This window comes from Calonectris borealis, chromosome 2, assembly GCF_964195595.1.
Source record: "Calonectris borealis chromosome 2, bCalBor7.hap1.2, whole genome shotgun sequence".
Taxonomy (NCBI): domain Eukaryota; kingdom Metazoa; phylum Chordata; class Aves; order Procellariiformes; family Procellariidae; genus Calonectris; species Calonectris borealis.
This window is the reverse complement of record NC_134313.1, coordinates 125,145,638-125,169,012: the sequence shown is the minus strand read 5'-3', so window position 1 is coordinate 125,169,012 and position 23,375 is coordinate 125,145,638. Positions and strand designations below refer to the sequence as shown.

The following is a 23,375-nucleotide window of genomic DNA, read 5'->3' as shown; positions in this document are numbered from 1 at the left end:
ATTTACAGATTCTCTAGCAAGGGCAGCTTAGTATTTCCATGGGCAGGCAGCAAAACCAAAAGCAAACAAAAGCTAGCAGTCACCACATTGTACACACTTAGTATCTCTGTTTCGGTTAAAATGCTTGTCCAACAGGCAGGATGAATCCTTCCCCCAGGCAGATTCTCAATTATTTCTCAAACCTGTCTGATGCTAAATTGAGGTAGATGATTTACTTCTGCAAAGTGAGGTAGAACTTCAAGAAAAAGATAGTGGCATCTCTAGTTGTGCATTTTGTACCACAGCAAACTGGGTTTCAAACTCCCAAGGACTCAAAGACCAAAGGTACAATATTTGTCTAACGCAAGTACCAGTGTTCGTTTTTTATACAGCTCCAAACTGTTTGTCTAAATATCTCTACTTTTAAATACCCTATTACCTTTTGGCACCATTTGGCTTACACTCCTTTAAAAAAATAAACAAAACACTTTGGCACAATTTTTTTTAAAAACCAGAACTGAACAAAAGAAATCTTATGATCAAAGTTATGGCAAGATAAGCCTATAAGCCTGCTCTCTTCAGAAATTAATTTTGGTTTAACTGTAACATAACAGACTGGGCCCATTTTCCTGCAATTCCAAGGGAATGCCACATCCAAGTGCCTTGTTCTTCTTTCTCCCAACTTGGAAACGTCTGGCCCCAACATGCATTAGTTTTCAGGTGTTGTCATCCTTCCCTTGCTTTCTTTACAAGTTTAAGGTTTATGGGCTTCCTTAAATAAGTTATATTTAAAAGGTACTAAATAAAAAGGAGTGAATTATCTGAAGGACCTGCATTATCAAGTACTGAGTCTGCTTCAGTTTGCTACTGAAGTTCCTGCTTAAATAGTTCTGAGAAAGGACAAGATTGCTTCATAGGCTGAACCCAAAACAGCCACACTGACTGCTGGTCACATTTTGTCAAGCAAAAAAGTCTACCGAAAGCCACTGGTTTAACCTGCCATAGTGAAATTCCTTTGGGAGTTCTAGTAGACAGGTCTGTCACCCACATCCGTTGATCCCCAATGTCAGAGCTAAGAGAAAGAGGCACAAGCTCGCCTCACCCTTCTCCAGGCCACCTCCACTAGTTCAGATTACTCTGAATGCTTGTTCGGTTTGCAATCCAGCTTCAAAGCCTTGCTTTTTCTCTCTGCACCGTGTATATGATGATACCGAGGCATTAACCTGAGAACATGCGTAGCCTGAGAACATGCATGGAAAAACAGAGCAAGGTTTGAATCTCGTTTAAGTATTACTTTTTAAAAGCCCCTATGGGGCATCCGATGTTGGCATTGTGTATCATCGCTACTTATTTTCATTGCATATAAAACACTCCATTTTATAAGCTACACTACCACTTTTCAATGAGACCAAGTGTGCTTAGCACTATTTATGACAACGGTAAGGAATTCTTTTGGGTAGCTAAATAGTAGTGTTTTTAAAACGAAAAAGCTCCCCAACACATGAGGTCAAACACTTGAGGTTTGGTTTGTAAGCAAATCCCACTGAATTAAATAGACAGCAACTTAGAAGGGAGTTAAAGTCATTCCTCTTCCTGACAGAGCTGGACTGGGGGTTTGTGCAATGGCTCCATACGAAACAGCAAAGGGCAACTTCAGTGTCTGTCACCTTCTACGCGGTGCAGGCTGGAGAGGGGCAAAAAGGTTTCTGCAGTTCAACACAATCCTGAATGCACACTTAAGGTTGTTTTTTTTTTAATGCCTGAAAAACAACGCCCTTCTAGTCCCAGAGAAGGGGGGAACCCAACAAGCATTAAAGCATGGAGTATGCATTTCTAGCATACTGCAACACTGTCAGCCACTCTGGTCAAGGTATTAAGAGACCTGGCATTTTTATTAAGACATGATAGGATAAATGCAAGGACACTGCAAACTAAACATTAAAGCTTTTTAAACCAGTTTTCTTTGGTATCTAGATCTTGCAGGCTATTAGTTTTCACAGCCCAAGTTGCAAATCATTGTTGGACTGAATAAAACAAGACAAACATGGACATCTGTCACAACTGTAGGCCACCCCCAAGAAGGGAGGCATGTACACAAGCAGAACTTGAAAAAGTTGAAGGTAAACTAGCTTTCTCTCATACCCATATTTTGAGCGGCCACAGAAATTTAATGACAGACATCTGTATACAAGATTATCCTTTAAAGACTATTTTTAAACCGTGCTATCCTAAGATTAAGCCTAACTGAAACACACTGCTTTGAAGAGTTTGCTTCCTTGAGGCTTTGGCTGAAAGGCAGCACAGTTATTTTATCCTATTTACTTTAGGTGTTTTTCTTCACCCTTCTTTCAAAAGAGGTTTTGCCATCTCACGAAACTGTCTCTTTCCGGTCCTTTAGTTTAAGCCTCCTCTAAAGTGGCAGCTATCTGTCTGCACACATCATCAGGATTTCTACAAAACCCAGAAAGTTAACACTCCTTGGAGGGGAAAAGCAGCAAGAAGGAAAGTGCACCTTGTGATTTCTCACAAACTTGTAAAGAGCCTTTCAATCTCAGGTCACTTTTGTGCATGGTGGCTGGCAGAGAGACGAACCCTTTCCTTGGAGGATGGTTAAGGCTCTTCAGGCTTTTTGATAACTACCATCTTTATGTTTCAGAGATCTTCTCTTGCAAACAGTAAGGTAAATCCCATGGCATTTCCAAGCCTAAGAGTACTGATACATGAATTTTTCCATTGCAGAGAGACAGAGAAGCCCTCTCTTCCCTACTTCAACCATTCTTGTTTACCACCGAAGGCCTTATCCAGAGGGTGAAGCAACAGCTCTGCAGAGACTGTATCTGCATTAACAGCTAAACTGGAATGCAAGAAATCGAAGAATAAAACCAAATACTTCCAGGGACTCAGTCACATTTTGCTAAAGAGATCTCTATTCTCCCAAAAAGCTCCTGCTTCTCAGAAAAGCTGGTTTTATATCCCTGAAAGGGCTAACTTCCCACTGCCTCCAAGCTTTTAAGGATCATATACATTTATTTTATACAGAATTCTTTGGTACTGCCCTAGAAAAAAGCAGCAAAGTTTCTTCTTGATGCAGTTTGCCTTATGCTGGTACTGGTAACTTTTCACTTGGATCTGTAGCGAGAAATACATGGAGCTACAGGCCCACCCCGCCCTAAAAACTCCAGAAGACCTTCCTAAATTTTTCAGTCCAGCTCTTTGGGGAAGCCAGAAGATAAAAAAAAAAGCTATTTTTGTCACCGATAGAGTTATTGCAATCCTCTTTAAACAGAAAGAACTGTTGACTTCTCCAAAACGCACCCTGAATCTCCAAAGCTGTGCTTATTTCTTACTTTTGGAAAAAGGTACCACTTCTGTTCTAACAAATCCATCAGACGTTATTCCCTTAAAGACTCTCTATGGGGAGGGGCAAAAAAAGCTAGTCATTTCACAAGAAAGTAAATCAAAAGGGTTTGATTTTCCCTGTTTCAATGCTCCTTGTAACCTCCTCTGTTACCCAGATTAGGTGCACTGATAAAAGAAACAGTAACTTTTTTAAAACTAATTTAGCTTTCAGGTGAAAAGAGTAAAAAGAAATACTCAATGACAGGATACATGAAAGGAAGCCTTGCTTTTTATCTAAACTTTACAACAACTGCACTAAGCCACTAAAATGAACAATTTGGTTTAAACTTAAAGAATTTTTGTGCATTTTCATCAGCTTCACTTTGTGCTGTTGGATTACTGTGTTTCAGAAAAAAATACACAGAAATGCCAAAAAGATGCAAACTTGCTCTTCCCGGCGAGTGAATCCCACTCACTTTCACAAAACGTTCAAAGCCGTCTGGGAACAAGACGCTGTGCTCACCAGTAAATCAAACACACTGAGGTATAAAAAGGAGAACAGGAAAAAGTTCTCTGCTGCAGCAGCAATTCAAAAAACAAAAGTCCCCCCTCCCATGTCCCCACCCACAGAACTGCAGTATGGTCAAGAACACAAATTCTCTACGAACACCTACTACCATTTTCTCCATTAAAAAAGTTACATAGAGCCTTTTTTGGCTTAGTCTACAGAACTCACCACACAAACCACCTAATGTGCACAGCAACACTTGTTTGTGCATGAAACCCCATCGGGGGGGAGAGGTAAAACGTTCTGAACTGTGAGTGTGTGGGGATGGGGAGGGGGCCAGAAACCAGGGAGGGAAGGGAGGACAATGAGGTAGATAGAATTTAACTTTTACAGGCTCACTCCCTGCAGAAAAGATAAGTACATTCATCTGTAAAAAAATTAAAGATGAGGTAGGTTTGAATTAACGTTGTATTTTTTCATTTTCTCTTAGAAGAATTTCCCTGAGACAGTTTCTTCCTAATTCAAACACAGATTAGAAGACGAGAATTCGATTGTTTCCAAAGTCGACCACAACAATCATGCCATCAGGGGTGACGGCTATACCTGAAGGACGGTCCATCTGACCAAAGCCGCTTCCCTGAGTGCCAAACTTGCATAAAAAGCTACCATTTGACTCGAATATCTGCACCCGGTGGTTCCTGGAATCGGCCACAATGATGCGCCCCTCTTGATCCACCGCCACTCCTTGCGGGCGCAGGAACTGGCCGTTGCCGGTGCCCTCCGAGCCCAGAAAGCGCGCTGACTGGCAATCGGGGTGGATGACCAGAAGGCGATGGTTGTTGAAGTCTGTCACTACCAAGTGGCCCTCGTGATTGAAAGTCACACCTCTGGGGGAATCAAAGTGCTTCCAGAGTGCCCCTTCGAAGCCATACTTGTTAAGAAACACACCGTCGGGCCCAAAGAGCTGAACGCGATGGTTCCTTGTGTCAGAGACCAGGATCTTGCCCTCTGCGTTGACGGCCACATCCCATGGGTAATTGAATTGCCCGTTCTTTGTTCCTTTCTCCCCAAACTTCAGAATGAACTGCCCCTCAAACGTGAAGATCTGGATGCGATGATTGTCCTTGTCAGCCACAACGATCCTACGCGAGATGTCACAGGCCACGCCGGCGGGGCGATCGAACTGGCCCGGCCGGGAGCCCAGTGTGCCAAACTTGTGATGGAAGGTCCCGCATGGTTTGAACACCTGGATGCGGTTATTACTGCGGTCAGCAACAATGATGTAGCCTTCTTTGTCTACGCTAACCCCCCAGGGGCGGCAGAGTTTGCCATCGCTGTCTCCCTCACTGCCAAAGGAGAGCCCCGGCAGCCCAATGCCTATGTAGCTGCGCCCAGATTTCACCACAACTTTGAAGGGGCTGTTCTCAATGTGTTGGTTGCACATCATCACGGATACCAGGTGCTCTCCCTCTAGCTGTGGACGGTAGCTGACCAGGTAGGTCCCGTTCTGCTGATCACTGACGTCTGCCCCAAAAAGGTTTCCATCCGGGCCCATCACCACTGCGGAGATCATGTCACCTCCTGAAAGGCGAGGCTCACCATCGTGGTCATAGCCTATCACTGTGAAAGAGGCCACTTTGCCCTGCAGTGCACGCTTGAGGCCTTCCCCAGTGGCTTTGGTCAGAGGAGCAAAAGCCCCGCTGCTGACAAAGCCCATTGATTTAATGGCCATATACAATGCCTGGTCAGGGGGGGTGAACATGATCCTGTCGTCCTCCTGCGGCTGGAGAAGGCCTCTCACATTCTTCAGCTCCTGCACCTGAGCCAGCATGCGGTCCCGAGCCAGAAGAATATCCATGGTACGGCCCTCCTCCAGGACCTGCTGAACAGCACTAATGGTGTTGTCCAGCTTATTTAGGTTCTGACGTAACTTTTCAACTTGCAAGTAGAGTGACTTAGCCTTGACTTGACGAATCTTTTCCACCTTGGGGGGGCGGGGGACAGGGGGGAGAGAAAAGCACACTTACATCAGGAAAGACAACCCGTAACAGAAACATTTCCTAATGTCACCCTTCTACATAAAAACCAGTTGTGCAGTTGTTGCAGCGTGTTGACACACAACTGCAGAACAAGCCTCTAGAAGCTGTGATGTAGACAAGCAGAAATGAGAAAAAATAATTATTTATCCCAATTCAGGTTTATTATTCTCTCCCACCCTCCAGCCAAAATCATACATTCTTACTCTGCAGATCTGCTGCATCAGAGTGCCATTTGAAAGGAAGAGTCATTTGCTTACTCACAATGATTTGCTTCCTCAAATGCTATTCTGTTTTCTAGTTGCAAGGTACTTGACAGATCATCTGAAGATACATCTTATTTAGACTCCAGGGAGGACAGAGGTTACTGCAGGCTCTCAAGAAAGAGCAGAGGCTGAGGCTCCTCTAACCGGAGTCGAGACCCGTTTCGGCAGGTAGGCTGTCATCACACAAAGCTGAGGCTAGGAGCCAGCATCAGCTAATGCACGTGGGCTCTTGCATTCCCCTGCCTGCCAGAACTGTTTTCATGTGACTGGATAATACCAGACATCTATCTCCCGGGATTTTTAGGGTCCAATTATTTTAATATTTTCTTGCAAATCCTGGCAGTTATGCTGAGCTAGTGCTTTACATCAGGATGCTTTATAATGTCACTTCAAATGACACAGGAAGTTGCTGCCATTCCCTGCTTGGGGGACTGAAGCTCAAGCAGAAATGGTTTGTTTGTAACTATTTTATATAAGCCTGTGTTTATCTTTACTTGTGAAAAACCACTTTAGACCATCTGGCAAAGACACCTGCCTTGTAAAACTAATGAAACATGTAATTGCTTTATTGTTGCAAAAATACATTTCCTTATGTCTGAATACCTGCTTGGCTGCAGAACAATACCAGCAATGTATTTTAATGAGGGACAACTCACTGTCTGAAGACTCCTTGGTTATACACTGACTAGATAACAGATGTAGAAACATGCTATTTCATTTGAAGTTGAGGCATGCAGGTTTTACCAGACTGTTAAAAAAAGTCAGAGATGCTTTCTCCAATAGATTTCCAAAATAGATTACTCATCTTAGGTCTCAGCTTAATCCTTGGCCTCAGATTTGGTACCCGAAATTATTCACTAACACTCTTCACATGAGGGCTTAATATACTCAGCTTTTTTTGCCAGAATGATTTACCACCACCACCAAGTTTCCTTCTTAAAATAATGTTTTATAACCCGAAGAGAACTTGCTTTCAGTGCAGACCTTCCAATAAAGTGCATTTATGCAGCCCCTTGGCATACAAATAGCTCAGGGGCAGCTCTTACTTCTCCTGTACTAGGAATACCTCAAAAGAGAGGGCTGCCAAGCTTCTTGGGGAAGGCTAACAGTGGAAAGTGAACTTATCTCCCTCAATCCAAATACCTCAGAAAAAGCAGCATTAGAAGTACAGTAACTATATAAAGCACATTTTTAATCTTGCCACTGACACTTATAAAAGAACCACAGAAAAACAAACTTCTCTTTTAGGGGATTAGTCTCACTGTAGCTAGAGTAGTTCCATACAATAAACTCCTACCAGAGTGGTCACTTTGCTGGCACCAGCTATTAAACCAGAAAATTACTGTTCCAATCAATGCTGATGGAGAGGAGGCAGGGGAGAAGTACTTCAGCAGGACGGCACTGCTTCTTGGCAGCACGTGCCTCACCAACCACATGTACTTGCCATCCTGCCCGGCTCTGCTAGCACAGGCAGCGGCCACACAGCACCTGGTTTCCTGCCACACTTTATCTGGTGCAACTGCATATCATAGGAGCATTCCCAAGTTACTCCTAAACTTTTCCCATCTTGACCACACATTTTTGCTCCCCTATACCAGTACTAGCAATCGTGTGGTCATAGGACAAATCAGTTTGACTCACTCATCTAAAAGACCTAATCCAACAGCAGAGAGTGGGTTTCTGTTCAATTCTACAAGTGGGACCCAATGGGCCAATCCAAACTAATCTGTGCTAAACAAGCAGAGAAGAGCCATGACCACTAAGTTACCTTTCTGGAATAAGCAACTTTGCTGTTACTTCCTTTCCTCCTCTCAAAATACCACACATGCGTGGTGGCTGAAGTGAGTGCAAGAGTTTGGGATTGTGCAGATACTCTTGCTGAAGAGTATTTTTTATTTCTACTAGCAGTAAAAAAAAAATCAGAGGGACACTATCTTGATTGAGCGTAAAGTAAGTTTTTCAGTGTGGGGACGATGAAAGTTAGTCTTGCAGAATTTCTATTAGTCTTTCTAAAAAAGGACACAGCGTATACAGCTTTCCATAAACAAAGAAAAGGAGCAAAGTGGATCATGTAAGAAAACCCATATGCTACATACCTAATTCTACAGCAACGTATTAAAGAGGTTTTAAAGACATTCTTTAAACAAGGTGTTCAGAGGCGATGTCTTCTCCGGTCAGCACCGAGACGTGAGCCACAGCTGCAGAGCCGGCAGGGGGAGTGCCCACCCCACCTGTGGGGCTGAGCCTGTGCCAAGATACCCCAGTCCCTACAAAAACCCAACCAGTTTCTCAGATTGAGAGATACCTTCAGCACAAAACCAACCAGGGCCAGAATCCAGCATCCTGCTACCTACAGAAAAATGAGTTCGCAGTAAACTGCAGTGCTTCAATTCAGTGTTCCTTGGGAGGATATCAGAATCCGGCCATGTACTAGTTAAAAAAGCACGTTTTCAGCTTGAAAAGGCACTTGTCAGCAGTTCAAACCACAAATATAAGGTGCATACCTTCCAGAGCAGCTCACACTCCCGCTCTTCCAAGGCCTTCTTATGTCTAGTAGTCACTGCTTTGACTTCAGACTGTACCACCTTCGCTTTCATCTCAACCTGCTCTGCCACAGCCTGGGCCTGTTCAATACTCAGCTGGGGAGAAAAAAGACAACACACTTAGGGCTCAACCAAACCAATTAGAAATGCATCAGAGGACTACTGCTTACATTTCACTACACCTTCAGGTGAAGGCATGAAGTGACAACTCTTGGTTTTTTACCAGGCCTTCACCCATTTCATACATCAGAGCCTGAAAACTGACAAATTTTTTTTAATACATCTATTACATGGAGTTTACGCTTTCATTGTACCATGCGCCAACACCACAGGACTAAACTCCCTGTGCAATTCCAGCAAGCAGCTAGTATGAACTCAAACAAGAGACTCACAGAGACACTCATACTCATGTTTTCCTACATACAGAGAACCCAGTTTGTCTTGTGTCTCAAAATGGTTCAGACTGTTGTTGTGCTTCTCGTAAGAATGACACTGTAGGGAACAGACTTTTTTATCTATGCATCTGAGCTGCACAGAAATGCCCCTAACAGAATGTGAAGTTAATCAATTTTAAGAGGAAAAAACAGATTAATGGTTATCAATAAAAAGCATTCATATAGTTATTCACACCTTGGATAGAGACCAAATTCTAATATAACCTTGTAATACTAGTATTTTAAAAATATTCTGTAGTAGTATTCTGCAGAATGCATCTGGAAGGAAAATGTCTCTCTTCTCCCCTCAGAAAAAATTGTTTCCTTGGAAGATACTTCCCAAACTGCTCCCAGTTTCACAAAATATTACAGAAAAGGTCATAAAACCAAACAAAATAAAGAGCAGGCAAATCTGAAGGATCACAGTTCCCAATGGAAAAGGTTCAATAGCATCAGTTAACTGAATCTTTTCAACACGTTTGTCATACAGTGAACCAGCATTAACATGCAGATGAGGTTGTGAACCTCTAAGAGGTTAAAAAGATACTAGTTTATTAGTTACAAAATTCTAGAACAAAATGATGGTATGTGAAGGTATTTAGCCTAGAAAAGAGAAAGCTCAGAGGGGAATCTTACTAATGTATACAAATACCTGAAGGGAGGGTGCAAAGAGCCAGGCTCTTTCCAGTGGTGCCCAGCGACAAGCCCAGAGGCGATGGGCACAAACTGAAACACAGGAGGTTCCCTCTGAACATCAGGGAACGCACTTTTTTCACTGTGAGGTTGACTGAGCACTGGCACAGGTTGCCCAGGGAGATTGTGGAGTCTCCATCTTTGGAGATATTCAAAAGCTGTCTGGGACATGGTTCTGGGCAACTGGCTCTAGGTGGCCCTGCTTGAGCAGGGGGCTTGGACAAGACCTCCAGAGGTCCCTTGCAACCTCAACCATCCTGTGATTCTGTGACTGTAACAAGCATTTACTTTTTTCTCTTTTCATAAACTTGGCACATCACAGCATTTCTAGAATTTTTGTATTAAGCAACATACACAAGACATCCAAACCCCTACCAACACACTACACATGACTGCAGCAGCTTGATAAGCTGTTGACAGCTGAGAACATAACTCAAAAACTCACCTTCGTTTTCCACATTACATACTGAAAGCCATGGAAATAGCCATGGGTATTTGTTTTAAATACAGCATTTTAGATAGACTTTACAACACCTTTCCCTCACTCTGGTCTGAGGAACCAGTCCATTTCAGAACTTGAGCTGTTTCAGACTAGGTAGCCAGGGAATGCTCTGGCAGAAAACATCTTTAATCTTCAGAAATGCAGGCTTGATAAAGTGGGGAAAAATGCAATTTAAAGGCTTTACTGTACATTCAGGGCCTTATGGAAAATATCCTCAGTTTAATTCTGTATATGAGGATGTACCAATCTAAGAACCACCTGACGCAACAATCTGAACTACCCAGCTTTGTCTAGAAAGTCAGACAGGTCTTTTTGTTATCTTTTATGGAATTGGTGGTTAGTATTTTCAAAGGCTGATCTGGCAAGTTCAACAGCATCTAGTTTATGCCAACAATGGGAATGCTAAAACATAAAACAGAAGTGTACTGTTACTTGGACATTTTCATTCCAGGTAGCTATTTTAAGACTACTAGTTTGAATTAGATGTATTCTTCCAAGTCACGTAGGGGTAGAGAACTGAAATGAAAAGGAAGACTAACTTGGTCAGGTGATTAGCCTCTGGAGACAAGACGAAGACAACCCTGAGAAAATAAGACAAGGCAATGTTTCTGATCTTTAATCCAAAGAAATCTCTTGCAAACTGGCAGAGGAAAATAGGAGTGCTACCTGACAGCCCCCCCGCAGCACAGGGCTCAGTAAGAGGAGCATGCCTTTCAGCTGTTCCTCCTTCATGCCACTCCCAGGTCAGAGTCACCTTCCCTACATTTTTAATAGGGAATGTCTTCAAACTCATGGACATTCTAAATATCCCAGTCCCACTGGAGGCAGACCTGACCTGCCTTCACACAAAGCTTCTGGCAGACAAATTTGACTCAACACTTCAAGTTGACAGAAAGTGAAAATCTCATTACAACAATTAGCAAAGCAGATGTGAAGTCACAACTGGCCACAGATTAAGGCTTCGTAAGAGCCAGTAAGTTTCACTCCTAGCTGGAAGAGTCCACATGTAAGAATACTGTGCCTCTATCATCTTTACTTTGCCATTCAAATACAGAACCAGCTTCCCATACCAGGGAAAAGGTATGTATTTCTTCCAAAACAGACCTGGATTCTTCTCAAGTACAGCAAAACACCCTCCTTCTCTTGCAAAGAGAAACAGGTATCTCTTTGAGAAGTGTTAGGGAAACTACGCTATCCATTCATATTCCAATTCTAGCAAGCATGTCTGTGAAAGCAGAAAAGTCTTGGTTTACTTGTTTGAGCTTTTTGTACAGTAGTACCCATTAAGACAGTGATCTGCGTGCGTGCTTTCCTCATGCCTTATAGCTAAAAGCAATCTCAACTTCCCTCATAATTCTTCACCAAAACCAGAGTCCACCTTTCAAGAACTCCATCATAGCAAGAGAGGTATTAATTCCCTGTGGATGCTGCGATCTTTCATCTGTAGGGATCAGTTATGGTAGAGCAAGTAATGTTACTCAATAGCACAAGGTTGTCTACCAACAACTCATGTCATCATCTGGATTTACTTTTACTTGCCTGAGCCTGAACAGCTCAGATCAGTGAAGGATGCCCAAAACACTAAGGCTCTAATATTGTCCAGAACATTGGCAAAGTTTTGGTCAAATTCACACGATCCTGCACTCTGCCAAAACAGGCTAGAGCAGCCTAGGAAGGCTGACCAGCATGAAACACACAGCAGCAGGCAGTGGCATGGTGGGGAGGGAACAGCAATAGGCAAGTATCTATCTGAAGCAAAAGCCAAGAGCTTTCAGTACAACTTTCGGGAGCCTTCTTTACATGGAAATCCCTTGTTCTCTTTGATTATTGTAAGATATCACAGCTCTGCCACGATAACTCTCTCCTGCTGTTCTGCAGGCATTTCCTGTGCAGAACTTGTCTTCAGAGAGGTCAACTTTTTAGGAAACGTGTTAAGCAGTAGCATTTCTTGTTCTGGTCAGGCACCACACAATCTTTTTAACAACAAATCCTTTTAAAGAAAAGCAGCTTTTATGATGCACTCTCCTCACAGTACGTCATAATTATTTCAGTGCTAGTGAATGAGATGGTCAGCTAATTCACATGCTTAAGAAACAGAAGAAAAGACCTGTGTTTAGCAGAGAATCTCGTTGGGTTACTGAATTTGAGATGGATAACAACTCTTTTGTTTCCTGCTGTTGGTTGATATAGTAAATTACCTATTTGCAGCAGTACCTATTCACTCGTGACTTCCCAGGTGCCCAAAGATGGCCAGTACACTCCTCATTCTATTAGAGATGTCACCAGTGCCTTGTGTTAAAAAAATAAAGGACATTGCAATGTATCTTGTAAACTATAGGGTTGAAACTGGTACTTCCAATTCCTCAGAGTAAAATTTAAGTAATGACAGTGTTTGTGCAGGCAATACGTTCCAGAGGGTCACAACAAAAGGAAACCTTGCAAACAGAGCTTCCAATGGGGCAGACAAGCATGTTTTCATGAAGGAAAGCAATGCAGACATCCATCGCTAGCTATTGCTGCCAGCGCATTTCAGAATTCCTTAACTCTTCTCAATAAACCTACCCAAATAGCAACAAACAACATTCAAAACACACAATACTGCATGCCATTGTTGTCTTCTGTTACTTTAAGATTTCAAAGCATTTAATGAGGATTATTAAATGTGCAGGTCTCAAAGTTTTTATTCTCTGGACATTTTGTACAAACTAAAAAGACTACTTTGTTAACACCTCAAGGTAACTATTCCTATAATTCATACAGCATTTTACATCTTATTAGACCTAGCTCTGCATAAACACAACCCTATGTAAACTGTCACTGGCACTCAGGGTGCCAGTGCCTACATACACATGCTAAACCAAACCCTCCTTTCCAGGACAAGACAGCAGACCCAGGCATGCCTGGCCAGTTCCTACACGCTTCAGCCAGTTTTGAGTAAAAGGTGAAAAGCAAAAGGGGGTGTGTCCTTTGGGAGCCCCCTTTAGGTGGGCACCTCTGTGAGTTCCCCTTTAGCTACATATAACCACCTGGGGAAAAAAATAGTAATGAGCTTGCTACAGTGGCTCTAACACGGCAGCTGATGCTACAACAAAGCTATGAAGAAACTGACTGCAAGAGCCAGAAGGAGGAAAGTAGTATCATAGAACTTGGCTGCACTTCTGGATATCTGGGCTGACTACAGAGTGGCCCAAATCAGGATTTGCCATTTTGTAGACTGGCAGTTTTCAGCCATTTTTCACATTTCCTGTCTTCTACTGGACATTAGGAACCGGAGCCTCAAGTTAACAAAAAGCTTTCTACAATTTAATCTTTACTTTACTTAAATATTCCTATGGAATATTTAAATGTAACGTTCTAGAAATATCACTAATCTAAGTTTTCACTAGTGCTGCTTTTTTAAATGAAAAATTATGATCACAAGCATACAACACTCCAGGTGAAAGAAAAACCATTACAAAAGCATGTGCACTGACGGGATACAAACAAGAAATGCAGAGCTACTGTAAAGGTGCTGATGCCCTCACTGCATGGCTTCCGCAGTCCCATACCCAAATTAAAATCAGGATGTCCACAGTTATGTCCACACAGCACGCAGTTATGTAAAGAGGCTAACTTACATCTTAAACAGCAGAGCCTGTTAAGCCAGATGCTGAGCCATGATGTTAGCTTATATCAATTCGGTTCATTTGAACAAACTGCGGCACAACACACCACTGTGGCAACACCATGAGATGTATGAAGGCTGCTTATGGCAACTGTATTGCAACCCATCAATGCTAGCTTGCATGAGCATTTTTGAAAAGGTGCTTAGGATTTTTAATTCCATCCATCCAAAGATGGGAGGGAGGTATAATTTTTCAGGCATTAATTCCAATATTGAAGTCTGCTAGTCTAAGTTTTCCAATAAAGGTGCAGACCTCTGGAGAGGAAATTCAAGCTTGAAAGCAAACTTTGTTTTCTTCAGAGGAATCCTTCAGTATTTCAGGGGTGAATGGACCACAGGTAATGGCTAAAGAACCTTAAATACACACTTCCCTACCTCAATATGGAGGATTTAACACTTTAAACACTAAGGAATTTAAGAGGAAGTTAATCCTACTTAGAGGGGGAAAAAAAGCTTTGAGATGCATATTCTCTGGCAAACCTTCTCTAGCTTTTAAAAGCACATTAAATACAAAAAACTTAACGAAATCTTTCTATCTCAAGTTAGCCCTCTTCCACCAAACGCTGAAGGTGTTCCATTGATAAATAGTTTGTTTTCATTCCTTATGGTAATAAAAGATACAGAGGGCTTGTTTCAAAGAACTTTTCCAATAACTTATTGCTGTTTCAGAGCAGGATAAAACAACCAGCACGTAACAGCCAGCTTTCTTCAGCATCAAGAACTGGATATAAACTTCCTAATGTTCTTATAGTAAAAAAACTAAATTGGAAGATCCTATACAAAGTATAGTTGCAGTAAAGATACTAGGATTAATAGGCTTAGCAGTGGCTTTGCAGTAATATTGCTGCAGCTATAGCACAAATCGCAGTAGTTGGACCAATTTAAAGGTTTCAGCCTAAAAAGTGTAACAAGAAAAATTCTCACAAAAAGAGAATTTTTAAAGAAGCTTTGATGGAGGGAGGGCTAGAGGCCAGGTTAAGTCATGTCAGAAACCAACGAACAATCACTTTGATTTGTACTGCAAGAACAGACTTTTTGCCTGAAGTTTTAGGCAGAACAGTATTTTGGACAGTGACACATGTCAGATCCACCTTTCCTGATAACCATCTGCTCATATGCTACACTAAGGAACTCACTAAAACACAACACAAAACAATAACTAAAAGTACAAAGAAATTCAGCCTCTGTCGATATAAATCCTAGATTTAGAAAAGCACGATTGACTCCATTTTGTTTACAAAGCTTCGTTTCAGTTTCTCAAAGCTGCAAGGCTGACTTCAAAGCCACGCACAAGGGTGCCTGAGCTAACTTGATGTGACAACCCCAGAACGATCCCTTGCAGCACAGCGGTGCCATCCTTCTCAGGTATCGACCTCCCGGCTGCACAGATCCATATGGCAACCCCCAGGGAAGCTTCCACTGAAGGGCAGAGGCTCAAGGCAACAGATCAGCTTCCTCCTCTGGCTGGCCAAGTTTCTTACAGTACCTCCCTTCCCCCTTCCCTAGAATAAAAGTGTTAATCTACTTCATACCATCTCCTCCACAATTTGGGAGAGAAGAGGCATTGCCTTAATGGCTGATCCGCCTTACCACCAACTCCTAAGCCTTTCATGCTGGTGGTAAGAGGGTGGCTTCCTCCATGTTCTGCGCGTGACCAGTCTCGCTGCATTAGTCTCCACGTGGAAGCCCGCACTGCCAAACATCCCAGCAAACACAGCTATAGGCTCAGCCAGGAAAGAATTTGTTTGTTTTCCAATAAAACCACTTTTAAGACAACTGACATGAACAGATCAAACTGTATTTTAACATGTTCACCTGGAAATTGACCCTAAATGGGAATAAGCAGTCAAGCCTATACTGTTACACAAGTGCATTAGATTACACACACACATACATATATACAATTACACATGTATAGATGTATTTTAAGAACATGACATTAAGAACAAGCCATCTATCTTTCATCGTAACAGATTTACGTTCAGTTTGTGGCCCAGTCCTTGGAAAAAATTCTGAAAGACGACAGCTAAGTGTGCACTTTCACGAGGTAAAACAAGGCAGCAGGGCAAGCTCCCCCATACAGAAACGCAGCAGTCCTGCTTCCCCCCACCCTATTAATCCAATGTCATTGGCTTTCGTATCACCCTGTGAATCAATTCAAGTCTCCGAAAAGGCTAGAAAAGCATCCTAGCAAGGAGCATAGCTTTCCACTGAGACGAGAAAGGGGTCCTACAAGCCACAGACTTGGGTGTCTCTGCTCCATTCCCTGGCAACATCGACAGTCCTTGTAGCACTGCAGTGAACCAGCCAGGGGCTGACCCAGCCGAAAAGTAACCCTACAGAAAGGCTACCCCTTCAGCTGGATCAGCTCACCACTCAGGCACACGAGCACAAGTTCTTGTGTTAGGGATAGGCTTAGAAACACATGATCCAGGCCAGGACCAGTGCAGCACAGGGAAGCAGGGGAAGCTTTCCATTGCTGCAGAACCTCACTGAGGAAAAAAGCAAGCCTCTTCCTGCCAGGATTACTATTTCTTACAGAGGACTTCAACTCCTTTCAAAAGTGAGGTTTGGACTTTTCAGGAGTGACACACTAGATCAGGCTTCAGTGGATCAAGAGGCTGAAATGTATCCCAACTCACAGCATATTTTTTTTTTAAAGTCTGAAAAACAATCTTTCCTCCAAAGCTGCAGGAAGAGTTTAAATAAACATTTCTTCCTAAAAGCCTTCAACTTTGGTTAACCAGATACTCTCCAGCCAGTTGACTCATGGCTCGATTTCCTCCCTCCTGCAACGCCCTTCAAATTCCACCTTTTCCCCTTTACTCTCAACTCCCCCTCCTCATTCATCCTCAACATCTCATGTCAGAGAGCTATCACTTTCAGAGCCTATTAAGAAAGAGTTACTAGCACAGCAGCATGAATCAGTCCCGCTAAGAAGCGTTACTACACCATATTACTTTTCAAGGCTCATAGAGCTCCAACCTATGTTCCTCATATTGCAGCTTGTACTGGTATTTAATTCCCTGTTGACTGTTGTCAAACTTTAACAAAAGCATTCAAGCCAATTTCTTTTAATTTAGAGACTAGTTACTTTAGAGTTTGTTTTAAATTCATGCTGACATGCTGTCTCCTCCCTAGAATAAATATATAACTTCACAGCCCCATCATCCCAGGAACAAGGAAAGCTCTGCTCCATGAAAACTTGCTTATGCAGCAGGCTCACTGCATCAACCTTTCAGTCAGGCACCTCTGCTTTCAACTGCATCACATGCTCTCCTAGTTGTTGCTGATGTTGCTTAGGTAGCAGCTGTCTTGAGTTGTACGGTCTTCCCATTCCTGCATATGCACACGCAGATTACCACCACCTCAACTTTATCACTGATCTGCTTGCCCACTACACCCTTTTTCTGTACAGCAGTCAAGATTAAAAAGCCCACTAAACTAAGACAACTCAGTTCTTGAAAAGCATATTTCATTTTACAGAATCTTTATACAAGCTGCCCAGTTAACACTTCCAAAATAGCCTCTTAACCTGGATGGGCTGTAGCTAGATCAGGGCAAAACTGCACAAACCAAGTTCAGTTGAGCTGCTTGTTCGAGTTATATGAGCATAGCCAGTACCACCCACCCTTTACCTGTACCATCATAAAGTAGTTAGCTCACCACAATGCCAGGAGCCTCCAATATAAAAGCCAGAAGAAAATGGGGGAGGAATAAGCAAAGTAAACCTGGTAGGAAGCAGGCAGGCAGAAAAGCATTCATGCAATAGTAGTAGAGTGGTACTCAATGATATTCTGCTAGTTTCTACTCTACAAGTCAGTCCCTTCTTAGATAATTTATCTGCTCCAGTTAGATGATTAAGAGTCCTGGAGGTCAAATGCAGTAATTTAATTACTAACAGACAAGCCCTTGTCTAGGGCAGCCTGGAGAAATTCAGAACACTGCACCAGTGAGGTTCTTTAAACGAGTATAATCCCTTTCTTCTTGCTCATTTTGGAGACATGTTAAATGTTTCAGTATGGATACTGCTGAAGAGCCTTATGATCCAATTTAAAACAAATCTTGGAAGAAGCTAAGGTTTGCAGGATTCTGTCAAAAAAGATGGAGTTTTAAATTAGCCACCCACCTCCAAAAACTTGGTGTTTGCTGTTCTGTTGTAACAAGTTAACATCACAAGCTAAAGGGAGACATCAACAAGTTTAATACCTATACCATCAGAATACTTATTATTTCATTCCACAGGTGCAAAGACTTAAGAAGAGAAAACTTAGCTGCTCCTGTCCCACTGAAGCAGCTTACTTAAGAGTTATAGCTATCTGACAGGCAGAAAAATTGTCACATCACAGAAAGGGATCCAACTTCAAAACAGCCAGTCCCCAAGACACACAGGTCCCACATTTAGTAACCTGCTCAGAGTACACAGGAATTCCGTAGTGCTGCAGGAAAGCGAGCTAGGAGAGACTGAAGGAGTGGTCACTGCCAACAACAATGGAAGAAGAGATTTAACAGATTTTATATAGTAAGAAAATTTAAGAGATCCACTCAAATCTTCATCTACTAGAAACAAGCAACTATGGGTGGACAATGGGTTTGTTTGAGTTTTTTAATTATTATTGTTTGTATCATGCATGTGCCAGGAAAGCACACCCAATTCAGAAAGTAAGTTTACTTCCTATACAGGGCATACTACCAATGTTTACTCAAAAAATTCTTCTTAGTAGTTTAATCACATGTAAGTGTTGAGTTTCAGAATATCCAGCTCAAATCTAGGGCGTTTCAGGCTAACAAAACAAGAAGATAGTAGTGTGGAGTGTAGCTTCCCACGATGCTTTCCCCACCCAAAGTCTCCTTATACATGCAGAACTACTACTAATATCATGTAACAGTTACTACTAGATATTATTCAGCAAAAGTAACTATCCACCTATCCCTGCAGGTTACTTCCCTAGGTAAATTTCTTCTGTAGTTTGAAGCACTGTATTACCTTCCTTCCAGTCCTTGCCAGGTATTTATATTTGCATGATAAAACATAGCTGAGGTAGAATGCAGTAATAGGCAGTTATAGTATGCATCTGCGTGTGCAGAGTAATCCTTGTTATGGAGATAGCTCCAGATCCTTTGCACAGGCAGGTTAGAAGTTTCACACTAATCCAACAGCTGATGAGTATTTTATATGTGGTGACCACACCGAAGACATAACCAGAGTCATAGGTAATTACAGTGCTAGATGCTGTACAGGCATGAAAGACAGCTGAAAATAAGTCTCAGTTGTAAAAACAAAACCAGGCTTGGCACTGCTATACAAGATCAGAACTTTCTTCAAAATGCTTCACGCTCAAGTGCATTTGTACAGAGTTTCATATATATTGTGATTTACATGACAGGATTATGCTGCAAGAATGCAAAATTCATATAACGCACTTTGTTTTCAGCTCCACAGCCACTTCTGTCAAAGATTGAGAGAACAGAAGGGGTGAGAAGACTGACAGCAGAAGCAGAGAGCTTTTTGCCTTGACACCGTGCCCCGTAACAGACAAGCTGTGGGGGAAAGAAGTGGGGGGAAATAAAGTACTCAAGTTGCAAGTCTCTTACTTGAATAGCCTGTCGTCCTTGCTGAGCATCTGCCAGGAGCTGAATGGTGAGAGTCCTGGAATCCTGGAGGGCATCTTGGAGGTAGATAAAGCTGTGACCCACATGTCGTCCCATGGTACATTCCCGACATATGGGGACAGAACAGGTATCACAGTAGAAATGCAGTACCTAGAAGAAAAAAAAAAAAATCTGTATCACTATCTAATGAAGAATTAAAGAGAAAATAGTGCCAGGATGAAAAAATCCAACAGCTCAACTGTAAAGCAGATAGTTAGAGGCAATAGCAATAGGCAAAGACTTCACAATAGTTTCTGCATAGAGGAAGAGCTATCCCTCCCAGTATGCTCCAAATCATACTCTAACAGTTAGATGGAAGTGTCATTGTTTTCTTTGCAATACAATACTAGGAAGAGTGTCCACATCAGCTCCTCTTAAGAGCGGAAGCCATCTGCCAACACTTGCAGATTGGAGATGTCATCTACGGCAAGTTTCAGGTGAAGACTTTTCTTGCATACACAAACACCACATTCTCCTAAGTGGGTCATTTAACAATCACTGCACTGAAGAACTGCAGCACCAGCACACCCACCTCCCAGAAGGGGTAAACAAAGTATGCATGCCTGAGAACCATCCTCTTTTTTTTTTCTTTTTTTTTTTTCCAAAATAAGCAAAGCTCTTGTGTTCAGGGTAGTGATAATATTAGGCAAGACTTCCTTCTGCCACTCCCAACAGCAAAGCAAAAAAACCTTTGCTATGACATAGTGTTTCGATGCTAGGGATAGTTGGAGATGCTCAGTTGGAGGAGAACAAGACTGGAATGTTAGCATGCCCATCAGAGCATTTGAATGCTACAGTGAACTGTGGGTAACCACTAAAACCCCATTCTAGTCACAAAGCACTTAAAAACCCTACATTCAAATAACAATGAAAGTCTTACACAAGATGTTAGCCTAGGAAGTTGGATCCATTCATCAGCCATAACTGTTCCCATTCCACCCAGTAGAGGGAAGCAGCACACAGAAATAGCATCTTCCATGGAAGTGTGTTTTCTTAGAGGCAAGCAGAAATCAGCTGTTTTGTTTTCAAAGATACAAGTGAAGGAGCACAACATTTCAACACAAGGAAGTTCTGCATTCAAAGTCTTGCTCTTAGCTACATACACTATTTTTGTAGAGTGTAATGTTAGGAAATCTAGATTACCATGGAGGAGTTAAAAATCCACTGTACAATGGCAAACAAGGTTTCACAGTACAAACAATTTTTCTATGACCAGCTATTCGAAATCTACCTCAGAAAGGAGCAAGAGCAGAACAAAGATTGTACAAGTGTTTGATATGCCCGTCTTCTCACAGCTGTCATCCACCCACTCCTGACTCCAGCTAACAGTTTGTGGTATGGTGCATAACATCCCCCTTTCCCTTCTTTCTCAAAAGGAAGGGGGAGAACAGGACAGGTGATTCCCTCAGATTGCCTGTGCTGCATAAAGTGACATTTTAAGCTCCTATAAGCACAACAGCTGAAGTGGTATATGGATTAATTTCTCAAAGGGGTATGTGTGTGTTTGTGCACACATGTCAGATTTAAGTTAAGTTTTGTTGTCAGGAAACTGGAACAGAGTGTTATGTTTTGCTTCTGTTCAAATACTAAACCCTCAAGGAGTGTCTCAGATCCTTGTCTTTTGTAAGTAAAAAGCTGCCTTGGCTCTGAAATGCGTCATTGAAATGCATCATCTTCCTCAACTAAAGGGTTCCTTGTCTTTACGCTGTGGTTGTCTAAATCTGTACACAATGTTCACTTGCTCATGCAGTTCTGTAATTTTGCTGTTGAAATTACAGGGAATGTTTATTACATGTTGCTGAACGACTCTGCTTAAACAACTGAGAAGTTGAGAGAGAATGAAAACCAAGACAGGGTATCAGGTTAAGTCATATGAATCCGATATACTTTAAAAACATACAGCAGGGATTTGGGGCCTCAATCAAGCAGAGCAGCTGAAAGGAAAATGGTGACCATATGAACAGAAGTCCAGAAGCAAGTTAAATCTGTTATTAGTCCTCCAGAATAGCCAACATCAGAAGCAAAAGCTTGGTAAAACACCACAGATCAGTCCTGTCACCCAAGCACTCCTGCTGCAAGGTAACAGCATCCAGTGGTAAAGAGTCATCCAGCCGTTCAAACCAAAAAGAAACTAACTTGCTGCTTGCTACCCACCAAAATGTGGTGGAAAACATCACTCCAGAATTCAAAATGAAGAGAGACAAGAGTTATAATCTCATTTCAGAAATATGCAGATTACGCAGGACATGGCAGGGGAAAAGTCTTTTGGGTAAACACTACAAAGCCATTGATAAAACCTCGTATTTGTTTCTTAGTAAAGAAAATGGTGAAAACAACCTAGATTTAAAGTCTGAGAGAAAAAGAGTTAACAGGCTTGGGTGAAGAGAAGGGGAGGAAGTAGACAGTGATGGACTGATCTCCATCATTACACTGTTATTTAAAACAGTTACCTTAAATACACACATGAGAAAGCACAAATCCATAATCCTTACTGCTCTCAGTGTGGAAGGGAGCTAGTCATCAGAAGTGACCTGGAAGAGTCAGCCAGCTTCAAGACGAACTAGGAACGCCCCAAAAACTCCCTTCTGGACACAAAGACTACAACAGAAGCCCCAACTTGGCAGAGGTACAAGAAGGGCAATTCTCCTCCTGTGGTCAATCTCACATACTTACTGTCAGGAACACCCGACAGGCTGTACATCAGCTCCACCAAGCACTAGGACTACACTCCCAGAGAATTAAACTGGAAAGCACCCAGCTGTGCAGGGTGCAACAGCGAGGGGGATTTGTGCCAGTCGGGCTAACGGAGCTTGGAGCACAGCATCCAGCTTGCCTGCGCTTGCCATCACCACCAGGCATTTACTGTTAAGCTCAAGCCTCCTCGCATCCCAGGCCCTAGGTCATGGCCGTAAAGGTCACGTGTTGCTAGATGAAGTTTCTATGCCTTTTCTAAATAGAAGGGGGGAGAAAATAAGCCAAAAAACTCCAACAAAACAAGCAATCCCCTGCAAAAAACACCTCATACCAACAATATACTGTCCTATTGAAGTAGGACAATACAAGTGTTCTCAATTCAGATTTGACGCACTTGTAGTGTACCCAGAAGGTTAGCAGAGCCTCCCCTTCTTCTAATCTCAGCAATGGGAAAAGGCCACCCCAAATTTCAGTTGCACTGTTAATATAGCAACATACTGCTGCTTCTGTGTTCATTACATGACAAACAACAAGACTGGGTCTTGAAATGTGGATGGGCAGGGGTAGTGGGAAGGAAGGGAAGAGTAATACTAAGTCTTCCATAAGAGATCAGCTTATCATACTCAGCTTAAAAAAAAAAAAACACACAAAAAAACCCCAAAACACAGTACTTAAAGGAAAGTCTTAAACTTCCCCCCCTTCACCTTATCTGAAGAAGCAGAGATGATACAGCCAAAGATCTATCAAGCTGTAAATTAACTATTGTCCTGTTAATTTCACTATTTTCCCAAATGTATGAAAAACTGGTTTATAAGCAAAAACCTTCAAACATGCTGGTTTTTCCAAACCACGCAAACATTCTGATAGGCAGCAAGGAAAAAAAGGAATGAGAAGAAAGCAGAGACAGATTTCTCCTTTCAAAGAAATTCAGGATTGTGTAAATTGCATTTAATTAATTGTTTGTTTCTGTAGTAATTATTAAGTAATTAAGCAAAAATACAATTGTTTTAAGATAAAAGCCTTTCCAACACCCATTTTGGTAACTGTCTAGCAAGGGAAGAGAGA

General features: G+C 42.2%; 1 protein-coding gene across 1 annotated transcript in view; it reads right to left on the bottom strand.

Annotated features, from left to right (window-relative positions):
• Positions 1–4,358: 4,358 nt before the first annotated feature.
• The window catches only part of TRIM71 (tripartite motif containing 71), a 57,443-nt gene continuing 38,426 nt past the window's right edge, over positions 4,359–23,375 (bottom strand). The window contains exons 2-4 of the mRNA XM_075140748.1: positions 19,560–19,727; positions 8,633–8,767; positions 4,359–5,810 (exon numbers count right to left, since the gene is read on the bottom strand). Coding sequence (XP_074996849.1) covers positions 4,359–5,810; positions 8,633–8,767; positions 19,560–19,727 — 1,755 coding nt within the window. The remainder of the gene's footprint in view (positions 5,811–8,632; positions 8,768–19,559; positions 19,728–23,375) is intronic.